Below are 18367 nucleotides of genomic sequence, written 5' to 3'. Positions count from 1 at the left end.
TTTTGTTTTTTTAAATTTTTTCCCAACGTTTTTTATTTATTTTGGGGACAGAGAGAGACAGAGCATGAACGGGGGAGGGGCAGAGAGAGAGGGAGACACAGAATCGGAAACAGGCTCCAGGCTCCGAGCCATCGGCCCAGAGCCCGACGCGGGGCTCGAACTCACGGACCACGAGATCGTGACCTGGCTGAAGTCGGACGCTTAACCGACTGCGCCACCCAGGCGCCCCGAGAGGCCTAAACAGTTTTAAAGATTTCTGGAGGAGGGGTGCCTGGGTGGCTCAGTCAGCTAAGCATCCAACTCTTCGTTTGGGTTCAGGTCATGAACCCAATCTCTGACATTGAGCCCCATTTCAGGCTCTGTGTTGAAAGCCTGTACACAGCTTGGGATATTCTCTCCATCTCTCTCTCTCCCTCCCCACTCACTTTTGCTCTCTCTCTCAAAATCAATAAATAAACTTAAAAAATCTACAGAATAGTTGCTCATAATGTATGAAAAACTTCTAGCAACCGAATACTGTGGAAAGATAAACTGCAGGTTGTCAGCCTATGAACTGAAACGAATATCATCATCAAGCTCTTCTAGAGTTCTAAGCCCTGTTATTCAAGTCTTCATCCTGAAACAAAGAATCCTATATGCAGAGAATGTCTCTCAGCTAAAGAGCTTTCTCAGACCTTGCTTGATGTCTCTGTTCCTCAGACCATAGATGAAGGGGTTCAACATGGGCGTCACCACTGTGTACATGACTGAGGCTATGGTACTTTCCCTGGAGTTTTGTGCAGCAGCAGAACTCAGATACACCCCAAGGCTTGTACCATAGAACAAAGAGACCATTGAGAGATGAGACCCACATGTGGAAAATGCCTTATACTTGCCCCTCACTGATGAAATTCTCAAAATGGAAGTGACAATTCTAGAGTAGGAGGAGAGGATGACAGTGAGTGGAAAACCACCCAGAAATCCACCTGCCAGATATGTTCCTAGGTCATTGAGGAAGGTATCAGAGCAAGCAAGTTGGATCACCTGCTTAACTTCACAGAAAAAGTGATAGATTTCCAGATCTGTGCAAAAAGAGAGTCGCAAAATCAGTAAGTCATGTAATAGAGAGTTAAAAATACTCAATAACCAGCATACCAGGAGCAGGATGCCACAGAACTTGGGGTTCATGATGACCATGTAGTGCAGTGGCTGACAGATGGCCACAAACCGGTCATAGGCCATTACTGTCAAGAGTATGTTATCTAATACTCCAAAAAGCACGAAAAAGTACATCTGGCTGAGACAGCCTTCATAGGTGATCACTTTGCTCTGTGTCTGGATGTTCAGCAGCATCTTTGGGACAGTGGTGGAGGTGAAACAGATGTCTGAAAAGGACAGGTTGGAGAGGAAGAAGTACATGGGCGTGTGGAGGCGGGGGTCCGTGATAATGGCCAGGATCATGAGCAGGTTCCCAGTGAGGGTGACCAGGTACATGGACAGGAACAGCCAAAAGAGCAGAGACTGCTGTTCCCCCTGGTCTGAGAGTCCCAGGAGGATAAATTCTGTAATGTGAGTTTGATTTCTTCCTTCCATGTAACTGATGAAAACAGCTGGAACAGACAAGATCCTTGTAAAGACATCAGCAGTGATCAAAGAATGAAAAGAAATGCTGTCTTTTCAACATGATGCACTCACTAATTCTTACACATTCCCTACCAATCTCGAATATGTACCAGAAAATTTCAGGGACTCTCAAATGCTCCCTGTTTTCTGTGAGGCTGAAACTGTTCACAATTCTTGTTCTGAATCAAAACAATTATTCAAAACAACGTTCTCCTCCATAAACTTCCCGAGACCTTTTTTTCACCAACAAAATAGCAAATTATCTTGTGACAAGTATTATCAAAAGCATTGCAGAAAGTAGTGATGTGTGTTTGACCTGAACAAAACCAAGTCTTGTGTGTGTGTGTGTGTGTGTGTGTGTGTGTGTGTGTGTCAGTCAGAGGGAGGAAAATAGATTATTTAAAAATGAATAAATGATATTTCAAGTGGTGGTTACAACTAATAAGTCAAATAATTCAGGACAAAGGAGTCCTAAGTTGAAGGGAAACCTGCCATTGTATCAAGTCTGATTAGGGGCTTCTGACCTGGAAAGTTAAGGGATATATGAACCTTGCAGATAACTTTGAGAAAACCAGTTAAGACAGATACATCATATGCACAAAGGCCTTCAGTCAAGAGCTCACCCGAAACCATCAGGCAACATCAAAGAAAAAGTTGTGAGCAGAACAGGTAACACAATGGGAGTACGTGTTGGATGCAAACAAGAGAGAAGAGCTCAAAGCCTCCTGCATCTTTAGAAACGTTCTAAGGCAGTGGACACTACCGTTCAGTGTCATGTTTATATTTATATGTTATATATGATGTCTGTCTAAAACAGGATACATTTTATGTAATGTATACTACTGGAACATAATTCATTCCTCCGTAATTCTCGGTCTTTCTCTCTACCTTTACTCTACGTCTCTAGCTGCTCTAATTTCTGCATTTTCTATTGCATAAGACAGCTTCGGGTTGCTGTAAATGCTTTATGGATGTGTACTTCACTGAGCTATACACACATACACATACAAACAAACACACACACACAAAAGTAAGGGTAGGGAGAGAGAGAGTTCTCCATTATTGTGGTACTGTATACTCTTGTAGCTGAAACACCACTTTTTAGAAAGCAGGGGACAGGCTACACCATAAGCCAAAGAGCATCTTTCTTCTAGGAAAATTGCATTTTGTGTAGGCTTTCCAATGGAGCAGTCATGGCTAAGCACCACAAGAACCACACAGAATTAGAAGAATTAACATCAATCTTTCTCAACGTCTTCCAAATAAATTCAAAAGGGAAACACTTCTTGCTTTATTCCATTGGGCCAGGATTGCACTGATACCAAAGCCATGAAAAGACATTGCAAGAAAACAAAAGTAGAGAGCAATAATCCCAAGGTATATTCATGTGAACCGGTTCAAGCATAGCAGCCTTTTGATCATGGTGTAGAAAAGGATTATGCATCATGACCAAATGGCATTTATTCCAGGAAGGCGATAAAACTCCCTCAGTGTAATACACCACATTAACAGAATAAAGGGTAACATAAGTATGTCCACAGATGGTAAATAAAATGTGACAAAATGGAGCATTCCTTACTGACAGCATTCAAGTAACTAAGAAGAGAAGGAAACTTCCATAACACAAAATAGGTCATATATGTAAACCCACCTCTAAAACCATTCTGAAAAGTGAAACATTGAGAGTGACCTCTAAGATAAGGCAAGACAAGCATGTTTTTTTTTCATACCTTTTATGCAACGTGGTATATTGCAAGTTGCAGACAGAGCAACTAGCCAAAAAAAGGAAAGAAAAATAAGGAAACAAAAAGCATCAAAATCAGAATGGAAGAAGTAATATTGTTTCTCTTCACAAAAAGGTGATCTTATTTTTTGTTTAAAAAGATAGCATTGGGGCTCCTGGGTGGCTCAGTTGGTTGAGTGTCCGACTTCAGCTCAGGTCATGAACTCAAGGTTCATGGATTTGAGCCATGTGTCGGGCTCTGTGCTGACAGCTCAGAGGCTGGAGCCTGCTCCTGATTCTGTGTCTCCCTCTCTCACTGCCCCTCCCCCACTCACACTCTGTCTTTCTCTCTCTCTCAAAAATAATTAAGCATTAAATAAATTTTTAAAAATAATAATAAAATAAAGAAGCATTAAAAAAGCAAGAAAAACTTTTAGAGTAATAAACAAATTCAGTAAAGTTGCAGAATATAAATCAATGCAAACATAAAACTTAGGTGACAGATGGAATCCTACAATGGAATGTACATGTGACAAAACAATCTATATTATAATTGTATGACACACTCTCAGTGAAGCAGGTGGGCAAAAAAAGTGTAGAAAAACAAGATCTGGGAAAAGAGAAGAGTCTGTAAAACTGGACATGAAAGAAACTGCACAGAAACACTGCACCATTCTTGATAAAATGTGTCCCAGAGGATACTGTTAACAATGCTGATACTCCTGCACTGAAATTGAACATATAAGGAAATGGATAGTAAATGGTGGGAACGAGGTGATCACATTTGGTTTGGGACTTGACATGGAAGCAAGGTGGAGTAGCTCTTATGGTCCTTTGGTAATAAATTAGTTTGGAGCCATCAATATGAACTTACCTTAGCTTTTGTATTTTTATATAAAAATACAGAGGGTTACATATGGACACATGTATGGATGTCTGCATATACACTGAGTAGTAAACACTCATATGTTTCCTTGCCAGGTCAGTTGAGGGAATATGGAGACCCTGGTAGCAACAAGTAAGTACAGCAGGTACCAAGATCTTGAATCTAATCCCATATTCCAATAAAATAAAACAGGGCTCCTTGCAGAAATGACTGACTGTAGAACTCCAGAGGAACATACAATAAGCTGAATCTGAAGCATCTTTTCCTGTAAGACGGTAATGAAATGCCACCCAAAAAAAGCCAAGAATGATGAAGACATGCCAAAGGGACATATCAGTAACTGAAGGAGCTCTCCATTGCCACAGCTGCGACAATCTGAGCAACAAAATAAAGTAGTATTGGGGTATAACACAGTCTATATAATGTAAAAAACTGAAGACACAATCTCGAGGGCAGTAGAGAACCAATGGTTTACAGAAATATTCTACTCTTAAGGAGGTGGAAGATAACCACTGCTACTTAGAGATGGGGTTGCCCATAGAAAGTCCCTACAGGAGGACAGGATGGAAAGAAAAGGGAAAGAGAAATCTGACAAACACCGTGTCTGCCAGGATATCAATGTCAACACCAATGAGAGTTAGTCATGTTGATAGTCTGAACCCTTGCTGTCAGGGAATGAACATGCCTCTTTCCCTCTCTAGTCTTCTTGTCCAACATCCATGTCCCATTCTACTCATGAAAAGAAAGAACAATAAGGCCAGTCCAAAAGAAGATTTTCTTTACGCAGTGCCTGACCACTACTCCTAAAGCTATCGATTGCTTCAAGAACAAAGGAAGCCTGAGGAAAAAGTCACTGCGTGTGGAAGCTCAGCAGATATGAGAATTAAAAGTAACAGGTGTAAGAGAGAGGATGTGTTCATAAGTGCAGAAACTGGGAAGGGAGCTTGGGAGAACCCTCTAAAGATCATAGCAGGTTTGTTCTGTAAATATAAAACTACTCAAATACTAAATTTGATTAAAAACTAAGATTATTAACGAAATGCAAAATCTTTGGAAACACCGTGTTCTGAGATTGTCCCAAAGAGTCTGGTATGTGCCCTGTATGACCAGTGTCGCTGCTGTCAGTAACACTTCCCATCAGTAACATTAAATAATCATACCACGTACAGTTTTTGAAATGTTTCAATGAAATGATGACTATACGGTATCTGCATTGTTTCTAGTAAACATTTAAGAATGAATGAAAAAGTTCATCTGAATTTCTGGATTCACGATTTCCACCCCTCCGAGACCCGTTCTGTGCCTGGTGCTGTTTCTATCCCTCAATAACACTCTCCCACTCTGAATGCAGCAATAGTTTCTTCCTCACAATAACCTGGGTCGTTTTTCCATAGAGAAGACCTGTCATAGCTGTCCACTGACATAAAACCTGCACTTACACTTCACAATTTCAGATTTCAATTTCAACCTTCTAGCCAAAACATAGCGTTGTTTGTTAATCTGACTACTGCCTACCCAGCCAGGTCCATTTGGATTCATTTTATAGACTATGCTTATGATTGCTGATCAGACGGTAAGAAGTGTTTCTAATTCCCATCAGCACAACTCCCACTCTACTGTAATCTCTAAAATTCTTCCCCTGCTGTTTCTGGACTGCTCACACCCCTCCTCCCCGCGGAAAGACTCCAACACCCCCTTCAAGGCTCAGCACCTATAGGCTTCTCTGCAAAGCCTTCACTGACTCCTATGAAAGATTCTTCTTTTTTGAAAACAATTACAAATAAAATAAAGAGGGAACTTTAGGGGATCTACTTCCCCAGATTTCAATGCAACCTCTCATTATCACATTTATTCATTTTTACATCTCTCACTCTGTTTACACAATGAGGACCCTGACAGAAGAAACACTGTCTTAGTCATTTAGCTATTCATAGAATAAAGAGTAGTGTCTACCACAAATTAATTGCTGGGAAAAAAAATGCTTGTTGAATGACAATTAATAAATGGTTCAATAACAGTAAACGGTCACTCCCAACAATGGAAGGACCAGCAATGAAAACAGAGGAGAGACTGTTGAAACATGAAGGCCCACTGATGAAGCACTAACTCTGGAGGACAGATGGTTTAGTATATCTGGAGTTTCCCTCCAGAATCAAAGCCTTATGGGCAGGGCTTGACATCACTAAACTCTCCTTAACTTATTGTCCCTGTCGATGCCCCCAAAATAACATCAGCTACAAGAGGTCCCTCCATTCATAACACATTTCTCCAGCACTTCTGAAGATTCTGTGGCTCACCCAGATGTTAGCACTGAGCAGTGTGAAATCAATGACCGAGTCTCTCCCATGGATGATTGCTGTGGTTGGAGTTATGTCCCCAGGAAGGGAAGAGACATGGCCCCACTCAGGAAGTCTCGAGAAAACACAGCTCTATCCTCATATCACCTGAGATTACAGGAGTTACCTTCATGGGCGCAGCAAAGGCATTTTCAATTTTTGTAATTGTAGGGAATAAACTCCCATGAGTCTCATTAGTGAAATAATATTGTGTCTATTGTCCCTGTAAGAGGCTTGGGTCTTTGGAGCTAGGAGAGAAAGATAGAATGCAAACTTGTCCCAGTGTTGGGACACAGCCTTGGCATTCTCTGATTGTCTCTTATCCCATTAAACTCTCTTATCCCAGAAGGAGGTCCCCTGTCTTTGGAGCTTCTCACTAATAAGTCAGAGCACCCCATCATAAGTATACAATTCTTGTTTTGGAAAATTGTGTCCCCTAAATCTTTTCTTTCTCCCATCTGTACTCATTCTGTTGGCTCACAATCATGGAACTCCCAGCCTCCACAGCTTTTCTTCTTTTCCCCTGCTTCTCCTTTCTCCTTCAACGTAGGCAATGTCTGTTTAACATCACTCAACCATTTGCTTCTTCAAGCATCTTACTAACACTTCATTAGCAGTTGTTTTACAGTAGGCACTAAACTACATCCCAGGAAGGAAGAAAGGTGTAAGAAATGGTCCCTTCTCTTGAGGAGCTCACAGTCTCCACACAGCAAGGACATAAAAATAAATGAATGTGCTAACCTGAAGAGACACTGACACCTGATGAAGAGAATACAAACACAGGTCACCTCTTCCAGGGGAGATGAGTGAAGACTGCACAAACAACCTACTAATTGTTCCGAGTCTTGGTGTGGGTGAAGGGGTAAGAGCACTCCAACAGGAAGTATCTGGGCAGCCAGTGCGGGAAATACTTCATACTTGATGACCAGTCATCAGGGGGCAAGTATGACATTTCAAACATGACCCTGAGCAGTTAGCATTCAGAGAGCAGAGACGCAGATATCTTGGCTGTCAGCTTGACACGAATTTAGGAAAATATCTGAATGTCAGTGCAGATCTCACGACGGGATGTCCAGGATCAAGTTCTCCCTGTGGAAAACTCATCCTGAGACAATGGTAGACACGGACTGTTGCTACTACAATAGTCTAACAAAACTGTAGATGGAAAAAATAGGGAATCAATGGACCCCTTTAAAGAGCAAAAAATAATAATAATAAAAATTATGTAAGTTTGCAACTTGGAGGGACCTAGAGGGTATAGTGCTCAGGGAAATGAGTCCGTTAGAGAAAGACAAACACCGTTTGATTGCACTCCTATGTGGAATTTAAGAAACAAAACAAATGAACAAACATGGAAAAAAGAAGAAACAAAAAACCAGACTTTAAACACGGAGAAAAAACTGGTGGTTGCCAGAGAAAAGGTGGCTATGGTTGAGTGAGATAGATAAAGGGAATTAAGGGTACACTTATCCCCATGAGCACTTAACAGTGCATAGAATTGTTGATGCATTACATTTTACACTGAAACACAACTGTACTGAAATACAACTCTGTAAAGTATACTCCAATAAAAATCACAGTTGGGAGGAGAGAATAAAATATTCAGAGTTACCACAATTTAATGTTTAAATGACCAGCTTTCACAACAACAATAAAAACAAAGATATAACTCAATGGAATAGGAGAAAGTCCAGAAATAAATCTTCGTAGCTATAAGTGAATGATTTTTGACAAGACTGCCAGGACACTTCAATGGTAAATAGACACTCTTTCCAAGAAATTGTGATGTAAACCTGGACATACACATTCAAAAAGATGGAAATGACCCTTCGGTCTACCATCTACAAACATGACTCCAAATGGATCACAGATCTAAACGTAAGAAATAAAGCTGTAAATAAACACGTAGAAGAAAACATAAAGGTACCTCGTTATGACTCTGGATTTGACAAAGATTCCTTGGATATAACACCAAAGACACAGGCAACTAGAGAAAAAATTATGTCACCAAAATCAAAAGTATTTGTGCACTGAAGGGCACTATTTCCAAATGAAAAGATAACCCACAAAATGGAGAAACTACTGGTGAATCACACACCTGATAATAGATTAATATCAAAGTATGTACAGAATTTCAAGAATTCTTTTTAAAAAAACAACTGAATTTTAGAAAGGAAGTACTGACGCATCTGTGTGTCTCAATTGATTGAGCATCTGACTCTTGACATCAGTTTGGTTCATGATCCCAGAGTTGCTGCACTGAGCCCCAAGTCAGGCTCTGCACCTACCGTGGAAGCTTCTTGGGATTCTCTCTCTCCCTCACCCCTCACTCCCACTTGCTCATACTCTCTCTAAAGTTAAGGGAAAAAAGGCAAAACTTTTTTTAAATTCCAGTTAGTTAACACACAGTGTCCTATTAGTTTCAGGTGTACAATACAATGAATCCACACTTCCATAATAAAACTTTGGAAAATATGTATTAAATAAAAACTGTTGGTGAGGATGTGGAGAAAGGGGAACCCTCTTGCACTGCTGGGGGGAATACAAACTGGCAGAGCCACTGTAGGAAACAGTATGAAACTTCCTCCAAAAGATAAAAATAGAATGACCCTTGTTGCTTTAGCATCAAAAAGAATAAAATCTTGCCATTTGAAATGACGTGGATGGAACTAGAGTATTATGGTAACTGAGTCAGCAGAGAAAGACAAGTGTCATATGATTACACTCATATGTGGAATTTAAGAAACAGAACAGACAAGTTTAGAGTAAGGGAAAATGATACCCTAAGATAAAAACAGGGAGGAGGCAAACCATAAGAGACTGGTAACCACAGAGAACAAAGTGAGAGTTGCTGGAAAAGAGGTGGATGGGGGAGGGACTAGATGGGTGATGGGCATTAAGGGAGGCACTTGTTGTGATGAGCACCGTGTATTCTATGCAGGCAACGAATCCCTGAATTCGACTCCTGAAACCAATTGTACACTCTATGGTAGCTATCTTGAATTTAAATAAAATCATGGAAGGAAAAAAAACAGAGGTACCTTACAATCCAGTAATAGCACTGCTGGGTCATTACCCCCAAAATACAAAAACACTCATTCAAAGGGATAAATGCACCTTTATGTTTTTAGCACTATCACTTACAGTAGCCAAATAATGGAAACAGCCTAAGTGTCCATGGATAGATGAATGGATAAGGATCTGGTATAGACATACAATGGAATATTACTCACCCATAAAAATGAATGAAATCCTCCCATTTGAAAAGACTTGGATGGAGCTAGTGAGCATAAGGTTGAGCAAAATAAGTCAGTTAGAGAAAGACAAATACCACATGATCTCACTCATATGTGGAATTTAAGAAACAAAACAAATGAGCACAAGAAAAAAAAGACAGAGAAAGCTTATGGTTGCCAGAGGGGAAGGAAGAAGATGGGAGAAATGGGTGATGGGGATTAAGGAGGGCCCTTGTTGTGATGAGCACTGGGTGTTTTATGGAGGTGCTGAAGCACCATATTATACACCTGAAACTGATATTACACTGTATGTTAACTATACACGAATTGAAACTTTTAAATAAATTTTAAAAAGTAAAACTAATGGGAGCCTGGTTGCTTCAGTTGGTTAAGTGTCTGGCTCTTGGTTTCAGCTCAGGCTACGATTTCACAGTTTGTGAGTTCGAGCCCCACGTCTGGCTCTGCACTGACAGCATGGAGCCTGCTTGGGATTCTCTCTCTCCCTCTCTCTCTGCCGCTCTCCTCCTCATGCTCGTGCGATTTCTCTCTCTCTCTCTCTCTCTCTCTCTCTCTCTCTCTCTCTCCCTCTCTCTCTCTCTCAATAAACAAATAAACTTAAAAAATAAAAAATACATTATAAAAAATGAAAACATAAATATAAATAATTTTGAAAACCACAAAAGGAAAAGACAATGGACTCAAGAATATAGAGCAATGGGTATTTAGCACATGAAAGATGCACAACATGACTAATCGCTACAGAAATGCAAATAAAAACCATAGCGTGATACCACGCCACACACACTAGGACGGCTATGTGAAGACTAAAACAGAAGATGAGTGTTGGCGAGGATGTGGACAAACTGGAACCCTGTGGTGCTTTGCTGATGAGAGTAAAAAGGGACACAGCTGCTGAAGCAAACAGTGTGCCAGTGACTCAAAAATGTAAACCCAGAATTATCGTTTGATGTTGCAGTTTCACGTCTGGTTGTATACCTACTTACATGCCCCAAGAGAATGTAAAGCATTGATATTTCTACACCAGAACAGATATTTCTACACCAATTTTGATAACAGATTTATTCACAGGAATAAAAGTGTGGAGACAACCTGAATGTCCATCAACAATCTCACAGATGAACAAAGTGTGGTGAACACAGACATGGAACGGCATTCAGCCTTTACAGTGAAGGGAATTCTGGCACAGTCTACAACATGGGTGAGACTCTCAAACACAAGGCTAAGTGTCAGAAGCCAGACACAAAAGGACCCGTATCATACCATAACATCTACCTGAGGTACCTAGAGTAAACAGTTTGAGACGGAGAAGGTAGGCTGGTGGGAGACAGGGGCTATACAGAGGGGCAATACACACTTAGGATTTCAAGGAGAAAAACGTTCAGGTTGAGAGATGAGAAAGTTCTGGAGATGGGTAGAGGTGGTGGCGGCTCAACATTGAGAAAGTACTTAATGGCACTTAAGTGTATTTCAAGATGTTGAAAATGATAAATTTTATATATTTTTTACTCTGACCAAAAAGTATGACAGAAGAGTCACATACTCTAAAAGAACTTCGGTGGTGCCCAGGTGGCTCCGTCAGTTAGGCGTTAGGCTCTAGATTTTTGGCTGAGGTAATGATGTAATGGTTTGTGAGTTTGAGCCTCACATGGGGCTCTGCCCTGGCAGTGTGGAGCCTGCTTGGGATTTTCTCTCTCTCCCTCTTTCTGTCCCCTGTCAGCATGCTCACTCTCTCTCAGAGCAAATAAATGAACTTAAAACTTTTTTTCAGTGCCATAAATAGCTTAATATGATGTAGAAGAAGTAATCCAAAGTACAAGGAGACAAGGGCATTGTGATGGGTTTATCATGTGTGATTCAATACCTCAACCCTAAAGTATTCCCCAACTAAAACTTCAGACAACATAAAATTCATAAGATCATTGAGAAATAGCTTGGGTAGGGAAATAATATCTTCTTTGACAGGTTCTACAGAGCTTCTCTCCCATATGACAAACTTACAATGGACATTCTGAAACTGAAATGCCTTTGTCCTGAGTTCAGGCCCTCCTGAACTGCCAGAGGCTGTGACAGCAGTCCAAACCCATTCAAGGGATGCTATTCATAGTGCATAAGATTAATCATTCTCATCAACATTGGTTGAGCCACATGGATGTTTGCAAATGGCAAATTCATCATGCTGTCTCCAAGAAACAAAACTGATGGGAAGCTTACTAATGGCAGAACTGATTTGTGTAACTAACAAAATAAGCAAAACAAAAACAAAAACAAGAAAACAACCAACTCTAATAATCATGAAGAAAAGATTGACCTGAGTCACCACAGTGAAGGGTCATAAACCTGACTATCGGTCCTGAGACTGTTCACTGACCCAGATCTTCAACTGATGGAACCATTTACACCGGACAGAAATCTGTAAAATGACAATGACATTACATTTTCCTCCAACACAACCCAAAGGCTCTGAGGTGATGGCACTGGTTAGCCTATAATGGTTCATGAGGACTGTGGTCTGAACTAAAATTGATAACTTGATACTGGACAAGATGAGAGGAATTATACCAGGGAAAGTGGCAAATATTCTTTATCCCTTTGTTTTTAGTTTCTTCCTTTGTTCTTGCTTTCCCTGTTTCTTTTTGTCTTTGCTTTTGAGAGATAGTTCCATGAACATTTATCTGCATACTAGTGTTTGAAAGGACCTGTGGACCTTTAACTAGAAAACTGTGAATCAGGTAATAGAAAATTACAATTATGCCTTACGATCCAAGTAGGGAACTCTGGGGAAGGTGAACAAGAGACATTCATCTTACTCAGTCTCACAAAGTACAGGTTAGGTCATAATTGTATCCTGCTCTCACTGCTAATTTCTGGGATGCAGCATTAGAAAAGATGGAGGTGGCAATAGGCAGAGAAGCCATATTGTGTTTGACCTTTGTGAAGAGCCTATATGGTAGGAGGTGTTGAGGGATATCACAAGATAGTGTTGCTGCCTACCAAAACATTAAAAGAAAAGTAATAACGCATCTCTGGGAAAATCACCAAGAATGACATCATCAAGGCCTGACAAATCAGAGGTTGCAATTTCTATTACCTTCCTACTTAATTTACGTTTAGGAATGTGTGAGGGAAAATTAGAGACTGCCTAATGAAGGTGGATTATTGTAAACTAATCACACAAGGTTCCAGGTCTTTGGCTCTTCAGGATGTGATCTCCTTCCAAGGAGAATTGACATAAAACCCTTGAAACTTGAATATAATCTGTGATAGGTTCAATGATTTTCCTCCAGAAGTAGATATGTTAAAAGATACCTGTCTTCAACTCAGAGAAAACCCATTTCACATTTACTCCACCGTCTCCTCCTATCACATTATAAGTACTCAATTTGCTATATTATGTATATGTTCTTAAATACCCATGCAATGGAGGCATCTGGGTAGCTCAATTGGCTGAGCATCTGACTTTGGCTCAGGTCATGACCTCACAATTCATGGTTTCAAGGCCTGCATCATGGTCTGTGCTGAAAGCTCAGAGCCCGGAGCCTACTTCTGATTCATTCTCTCTCTCTCTCTCTCTCTCTCTCTCTCTCTTTCTCTCTCTCTTTTGCTCTTGCACTAGCCCTCTCCCTCCCTCCTTCCCTCCCTCCCTCCCTCCCTCCTTCCCTCTCTCCGTCTCTCTCTCTCTCTCCGTCTCTCTCTCTCCGTCTCTCTCTCTCTCTCAAAAAATGAATACATGAGCATTTTTTTCCTAAAACTCCATGCAATGGAATTTAGTGAGAGTCCTAAACAATTTTAAAGAAATGCAGAAGTGGGGTTCCTGGGTGGCTCAGTCAGATAAGAGTCCAACTCTCGGTGATGGTTCAGGTCAAGATCGTACAATTTGTGACATTGAGTCCCATTTCAGGCTCTGCGCTGACAGCATGGACATGTCTTGGGATATTCCATCAATCTCCCTCTGCCTCTCCCTACTCATGCTCTCCCTTTCAAAATAAATAAGCTTTAAAGAGCTACAAAAAAATAGTTGCTTGTGATGTATGAAAAACTTCAGCTAACTAATGACGTAAGAATATAAACTGCACATTTCCAGCCTATGAACTGATACAAATATCATGATCAAGCTCTTTTAGGGTTTTAAGCCCTGTTACTCAAGTCTTTATCCTGAAACAAAGAATCCTACATGCAGACAATGTTTCTCGGCTAAACAGCTTTCTCAGGGCTTGCTTGATGTCTCTGTTTCTGAGACCATAGATGAAGGGGTTCAGCATGGGCATCACCACCGTGTACATGACTGAGGCTATGGCACCTGTGCTGGAGTTTTGTGAGGCAGCAGAATTAAAATACACACCAAGACTTGTACCATAGAACAAGGACACAACTGAGAGATGAGACCCACACGTGGAAAATGCTTTATACTTGCCCCTCACTGATGAAATTCTCAAAATGGAGGCTACAATTCTAGAGTAAGAGGAGAGGATGCCAGTGAGTGGAACAACACCCAGAAGTCCACTTGACAAATACATTACCAGGTCATTGAGGAAGGTATCAGAGCAAGCAAGTTGGATCACCTGCTTAAGTTCACAAAAAAAGTGAAAGATTTCCAGATCTGTGCAAAAAGAGAGTCGCAAAATCAATAAGTCATGTAACAGAGAGACAAGAACACTCAATAACAGGGATCCCAGAAGCAGGATGCCACAGAACTTGGGGTTCATGATGACCATGTAGTGCAGTGGGTGACAGATGGCCACGAACCGGTCATAGGCCATCACTGTCAAGAGGAGGTTGTCGATTCCTGCAAAAAGCATGAAAAAGTACATCTGGCTGAGGCAACCTTTGTAGGAGATCGCTCTGCTCTGCGTCTGGATGTTCAGCAGCATCTTTGGGACGGTGGTGGAGGTGAAACAGATGTCTGAAAAGGACAGGTTGGAGAGGAAGAAGTACATGGGCGTGTGGAGGCGGGGGTCTGTGATAATGGCCAGGATCATGAGCAGGTTCCCAGTGAAGGTGACCAAGTACAAGGACAGGAACAGCCAAAAGAGCAGTGACTGCAGCTCCCCCTGGTCTGAGAGTCCCAAGAGGATAAATTCCGTAACATGAGTTTGATTTCTTCCTTCCATGTAATTGATGAAAATGGCTGGAACAGAGACAAGAACATTGGAAAGGCAGCAGCATGATCACAGAATTACAAGAAATGCTGTCTTTTCAAAATGCTTCATTCATTAATTCTTACACTCTCCCTACCAATCTAGAATACACACCAGAAAATTTCAGGGACTCTCAAATGTCCATGTTTTCCATGAGTCTTAAATTGTTCACAATTCTTGTTCTGAATCAAAACACTTATCCAAAGCAATGTTCTCCTCCATAAATTTCCTGGGACCTTTTTTTTTTCCACCCGAGAAAATTTAACACATTATCTTGTGACAAGTATTTTTAACAGCATTGCACAAATGCAGTAGGAATGTGTGTTTCACCTTAACAAGACAGTCTAAGATGTGTGTGTGTCAGAGGGAGGAACAGAATATTAATAAAGGAATAAATGGTGTTTCAGGTGGTGGTTACAACTAATAAGGAAAAAAGTTTAGGACACAGTAGTCCTAAGTGGAAGGAAAACCTGCCTTTGTGTCATGACTGATCAGGGGCTTCTGAGCTGGAAAACTCAGGGGTGCATGAACCATGTGGATAACTTTAAGAAAACCAGTTAAGGCAGAGAAATCGCATGTGCAAAGACCTTGAGTCAAGAGCTCACCCAAAGCCATCAGGCAATATAAAAGACAAAGTTGTGAGCAGAGCAGGTAACACAACGGGTGTAGGAGTGGGATGTAAATAAGAGAGAGAGGAGCTCAAAGCCTCCTGTATCAGTCGAAACATTCTAAGGCAATGTTGGGGAGAGGCCAAGATGGCGGAGGAACATGGAAGGTTTTTTGTCTCTCTCCTCACTGAAATGCAACTAAATCAACACCAAACCATCTTGCATATCTAGAAACCTGGTCTGAGGAATAACACAACAATCTGCACAACTTGAACCACAGAATTTGGCAGGTACACAGCGTGGAGAGGTGAACTGGGGAAGAGAGAAGCTATGGATGGCAGGGAGCTGTTTTTGCTGGTGGAGAGAGGATGGAGATGGGGGAGAGTATAGGAGAAGCACTGCCCAACACAAAAGCAGCTGGAGAAAAAGAGAAGGAGGGGACTGAACAAAAGGAGAAGAGAGAAAGGAGAGGGTTTCAATTTCATGAAGAGGCTATAAACAGGGGAGCATAGAGTCTGAAACTCCACAGCTCGATACCTGGGAGAGCTCTGGTGGGGAGGGCATATCCCCAGAAACAAACAGCAAGGTCTGAGGGGTCCTCAGGCCACACGGGGAGAGGCAATTTCTCTGCTGGGAGGATATTTGGTAGAGGCCGTGCAGCCTCGCCACAGGCAAAGGTCCCAGCAGACCCTGGAGAACAGCCACATTGCTGCTGTTGGAACTAGGATGGTAAGGGTGAAGCCTGGTGCCAGATGGGTGCTGTGATTTACCATAATCCCTGAAATGCTGCTACTACACAATCACACCAACATTTTCTGGGGCACCTGGCCACAATCTCTGGGCATCTGCAGCAGCATGGTCACACAAACGGACCAGGGGTGGGTGGGCACCATGACATTGCTTGGTGGACCCTCCCCCAGAGGGTCTGAGAGGGTCAAAACTGCTTGGCCCTCAGAAATAGGGAGTTTGTAAACATTGCCCTATCTGAGATAAAATTTGGGAGGGAGGTGTCCTCTGGCAAGCTGACAGCTTGGTCACAGACAGTGGAGAAATGGGGAGTGGACGGAAGCCAGAAACAAAGGAAGGGTGCTTGATTGCCAGTCAGGGAGAGCACAGAGTTCTGATACTAGAGACTGGGTAGTTGGCTGACACCATTTTCCCCTCCCACATATGCGCATAAGCACTTACATGCACCACAGTGATCAACCCCATTAAACTAAGCAGAGTCATCTAGTGCAGAACGGAGTTGCTACACCAAGCAGTGCCCAACTGGGCCAACCACAATCTAGAGGAACATGACCAATCTCTCTGCTGCTTAGTTTACAGACTATAAAGTGCCTCATAGTTTGACTTCTAGGGGAAACTGTATGTAATTTCGATCATATTTCATTCTGTTTCCTGGTCCATCTATTTAATATTTTTATTTTTCTGTTCTTTTCTTACTGTTGAAACAAAGGGAAAATTTTTTTATTTTATTTTCTGTCTTTATAAAAAAGATCTTTCTTTAAATTTTTTCTATTATATTTTTTACTTTTTTGTAATTTTTTAAAATTCTATTTGATTTTCATCATTTCATTTTATTCTACTTTGTTGTATTCATGTTTTTAAATTTCAAATGTTTTCGGTTTTTTCCTTTTTTTTTCTTTTCTTTATCTTCATTCTCTATTCTATCAAGCTTCTTATAACAACCAGACCAAAACAAACCTAGGAGCTAGAATCCTTTATTTTATTTTTTGTGTGTTATTTTTAATTTTTTAATTTTAATTTTTATTTACTTTATTAATCCCTTTTCTTACTCCAAAATAATAAAATGAAGGAATTCACCACAAAGGATCAACAGGAAAATATGACAGTGAGGGACTTAATCAACAGATACAAGCAGGAAGTCTGAACAGAATTTAGAATCACAATAATAAGAACACTAGCTGGGGTTGAAAAAAGCATAGAATCCCTTTCTGCGGACACAAAAGAAGTAAAAGATAGTCAGGATGAAATAAAAAATGCTATACCTGAGATGGAATCTCAAATGCTTGCCATGGTGGTGAGGTTGGATGAAGCAGAGCAGCGAATCAGTGATATACAGGACAAATTTATGGAGAATAATGAAGCAGAAAAAAAGAAGGAAACTAAGGCAAAAGAGTATGATATAATATTAGAGAACTCAATGACTCATTAAAAAGTAATAACATAAAAATCATATGGGTCTCAGGAGATGAAAACAGAGGAAAAGGGGTAGAAGGCTGATGTGAGCAAATCATAGTGGAAAACTTTCCTAATCTGGGGAAAGACACAGCCATTAAAATCCAGGAAGCACAGAGAACTCTCATTAGATTCAACAAAAACCAACCATCAGCAAAGCATATCATCATCAAATTCACAAAACACTCAGGCAAGGAAAGAATCATGGAAGCAGCAAGGAAAATAAAGTACTTAACCTATAAGGGAAGACAGTTCAGGTTAACAGGAGCCCTTTCCACAGAAACGTGGCAGGCCAGAAAGGAGAAGAAGGATATATTCAATGTGCTGAATCAAAAAAAAATTGCAGCCAAGAATCCTTTATCCAGCAAGGCTGTCATTCAAAATAAGAGGAGAGATCAAAAGTTTCCCAACAAACAAAAACTAAAGGAGTTTGTGGACACTAAACCAGCCCGGCAAGAAATGTCTGGTAGGATCTCTGAGGAGAGAAAAGAGAAAAAAAAATCGACAAACACTAGAAAGGACCAGGCAACACCACCAGAAACTCCAACTCTACAGGCAACAATATGAATCAAATTCATACCTTTCAGTAATCACCGATTAACCAAGATTAACAACACTGAT

The 18367-nt window shown here is 40.9% G+C and overlaps 2 protein-coding genes across 2 annotated transcripts; both read right to left on the bottom strand.

The window, feature by feature from the left end:
* Positions 1 to 651: 651 nt before the first annotated feature.
* On the bottom strand, positions 652 to 1572 carry LOC144614172 (olfactory receptor 7A17-like). The gene has a single exon (XM_078436745.2). The coding sequence runs from the start codon at positions 1570 to 1572 to the stop codon at positions 652 to 654; it is 921 nt and encodes a 306-aa protein (XP_078292871.2).
* Positions 1573 to 13943: 12371 nt separating this feature from the next.
* LOC144614173 (olfactory receptor 7A10-like) lies at positions 13944 to 14927 on the bottom strand. The gene has a single exon (XM_078436750.2). The coding sequence runs from the start codon at positions 14910 to 14912 to the stop codon at positions 13944 to 13946; it is 969 nt and encodes a 322-aa protein (XP_078292876.2). The 5' UTR covers positions 14913 to 14927.
* Between the last annotated feature and the right edge of the window lie 3440 nt (positions 14928 to 18367).

This window comes from Panthera onca, chromosome A2, assembly GCF_046562875.1.
Source record: "Panthera onca isolate mPanOnc1 chromosome A2, mPanOnc1 haplotype 2, whole genome shotgun sequence".
NCBI lineage: Eukaryota > Metazoa > Chordata > Mammalia > Carnivora > Felidae > Panthera > Panthera onca.
The sequence above is the reverse complement of the archived record's forward strand: the minus strand, read 5'-3'. Positions and strand labels throughout refer to the sequence as shown.

Bases quoted from the DNA above. Each gene is read 5' to 3' on its own strand.
- LOC144614172 (XM_078436745.2), bottom strand. From the start codon at position 1,572: ATGGAAGGAAGAAATCAAACTCACATTACAGAATTTATCCTCCTGGGA.
- LOC144614173 (XM_078436750.2), bottom strand. From the start codon at position 14,912: ATGGAAGGAAGAAATCAAACTCATGTTACGGAATTTATCCTCTTGGGA.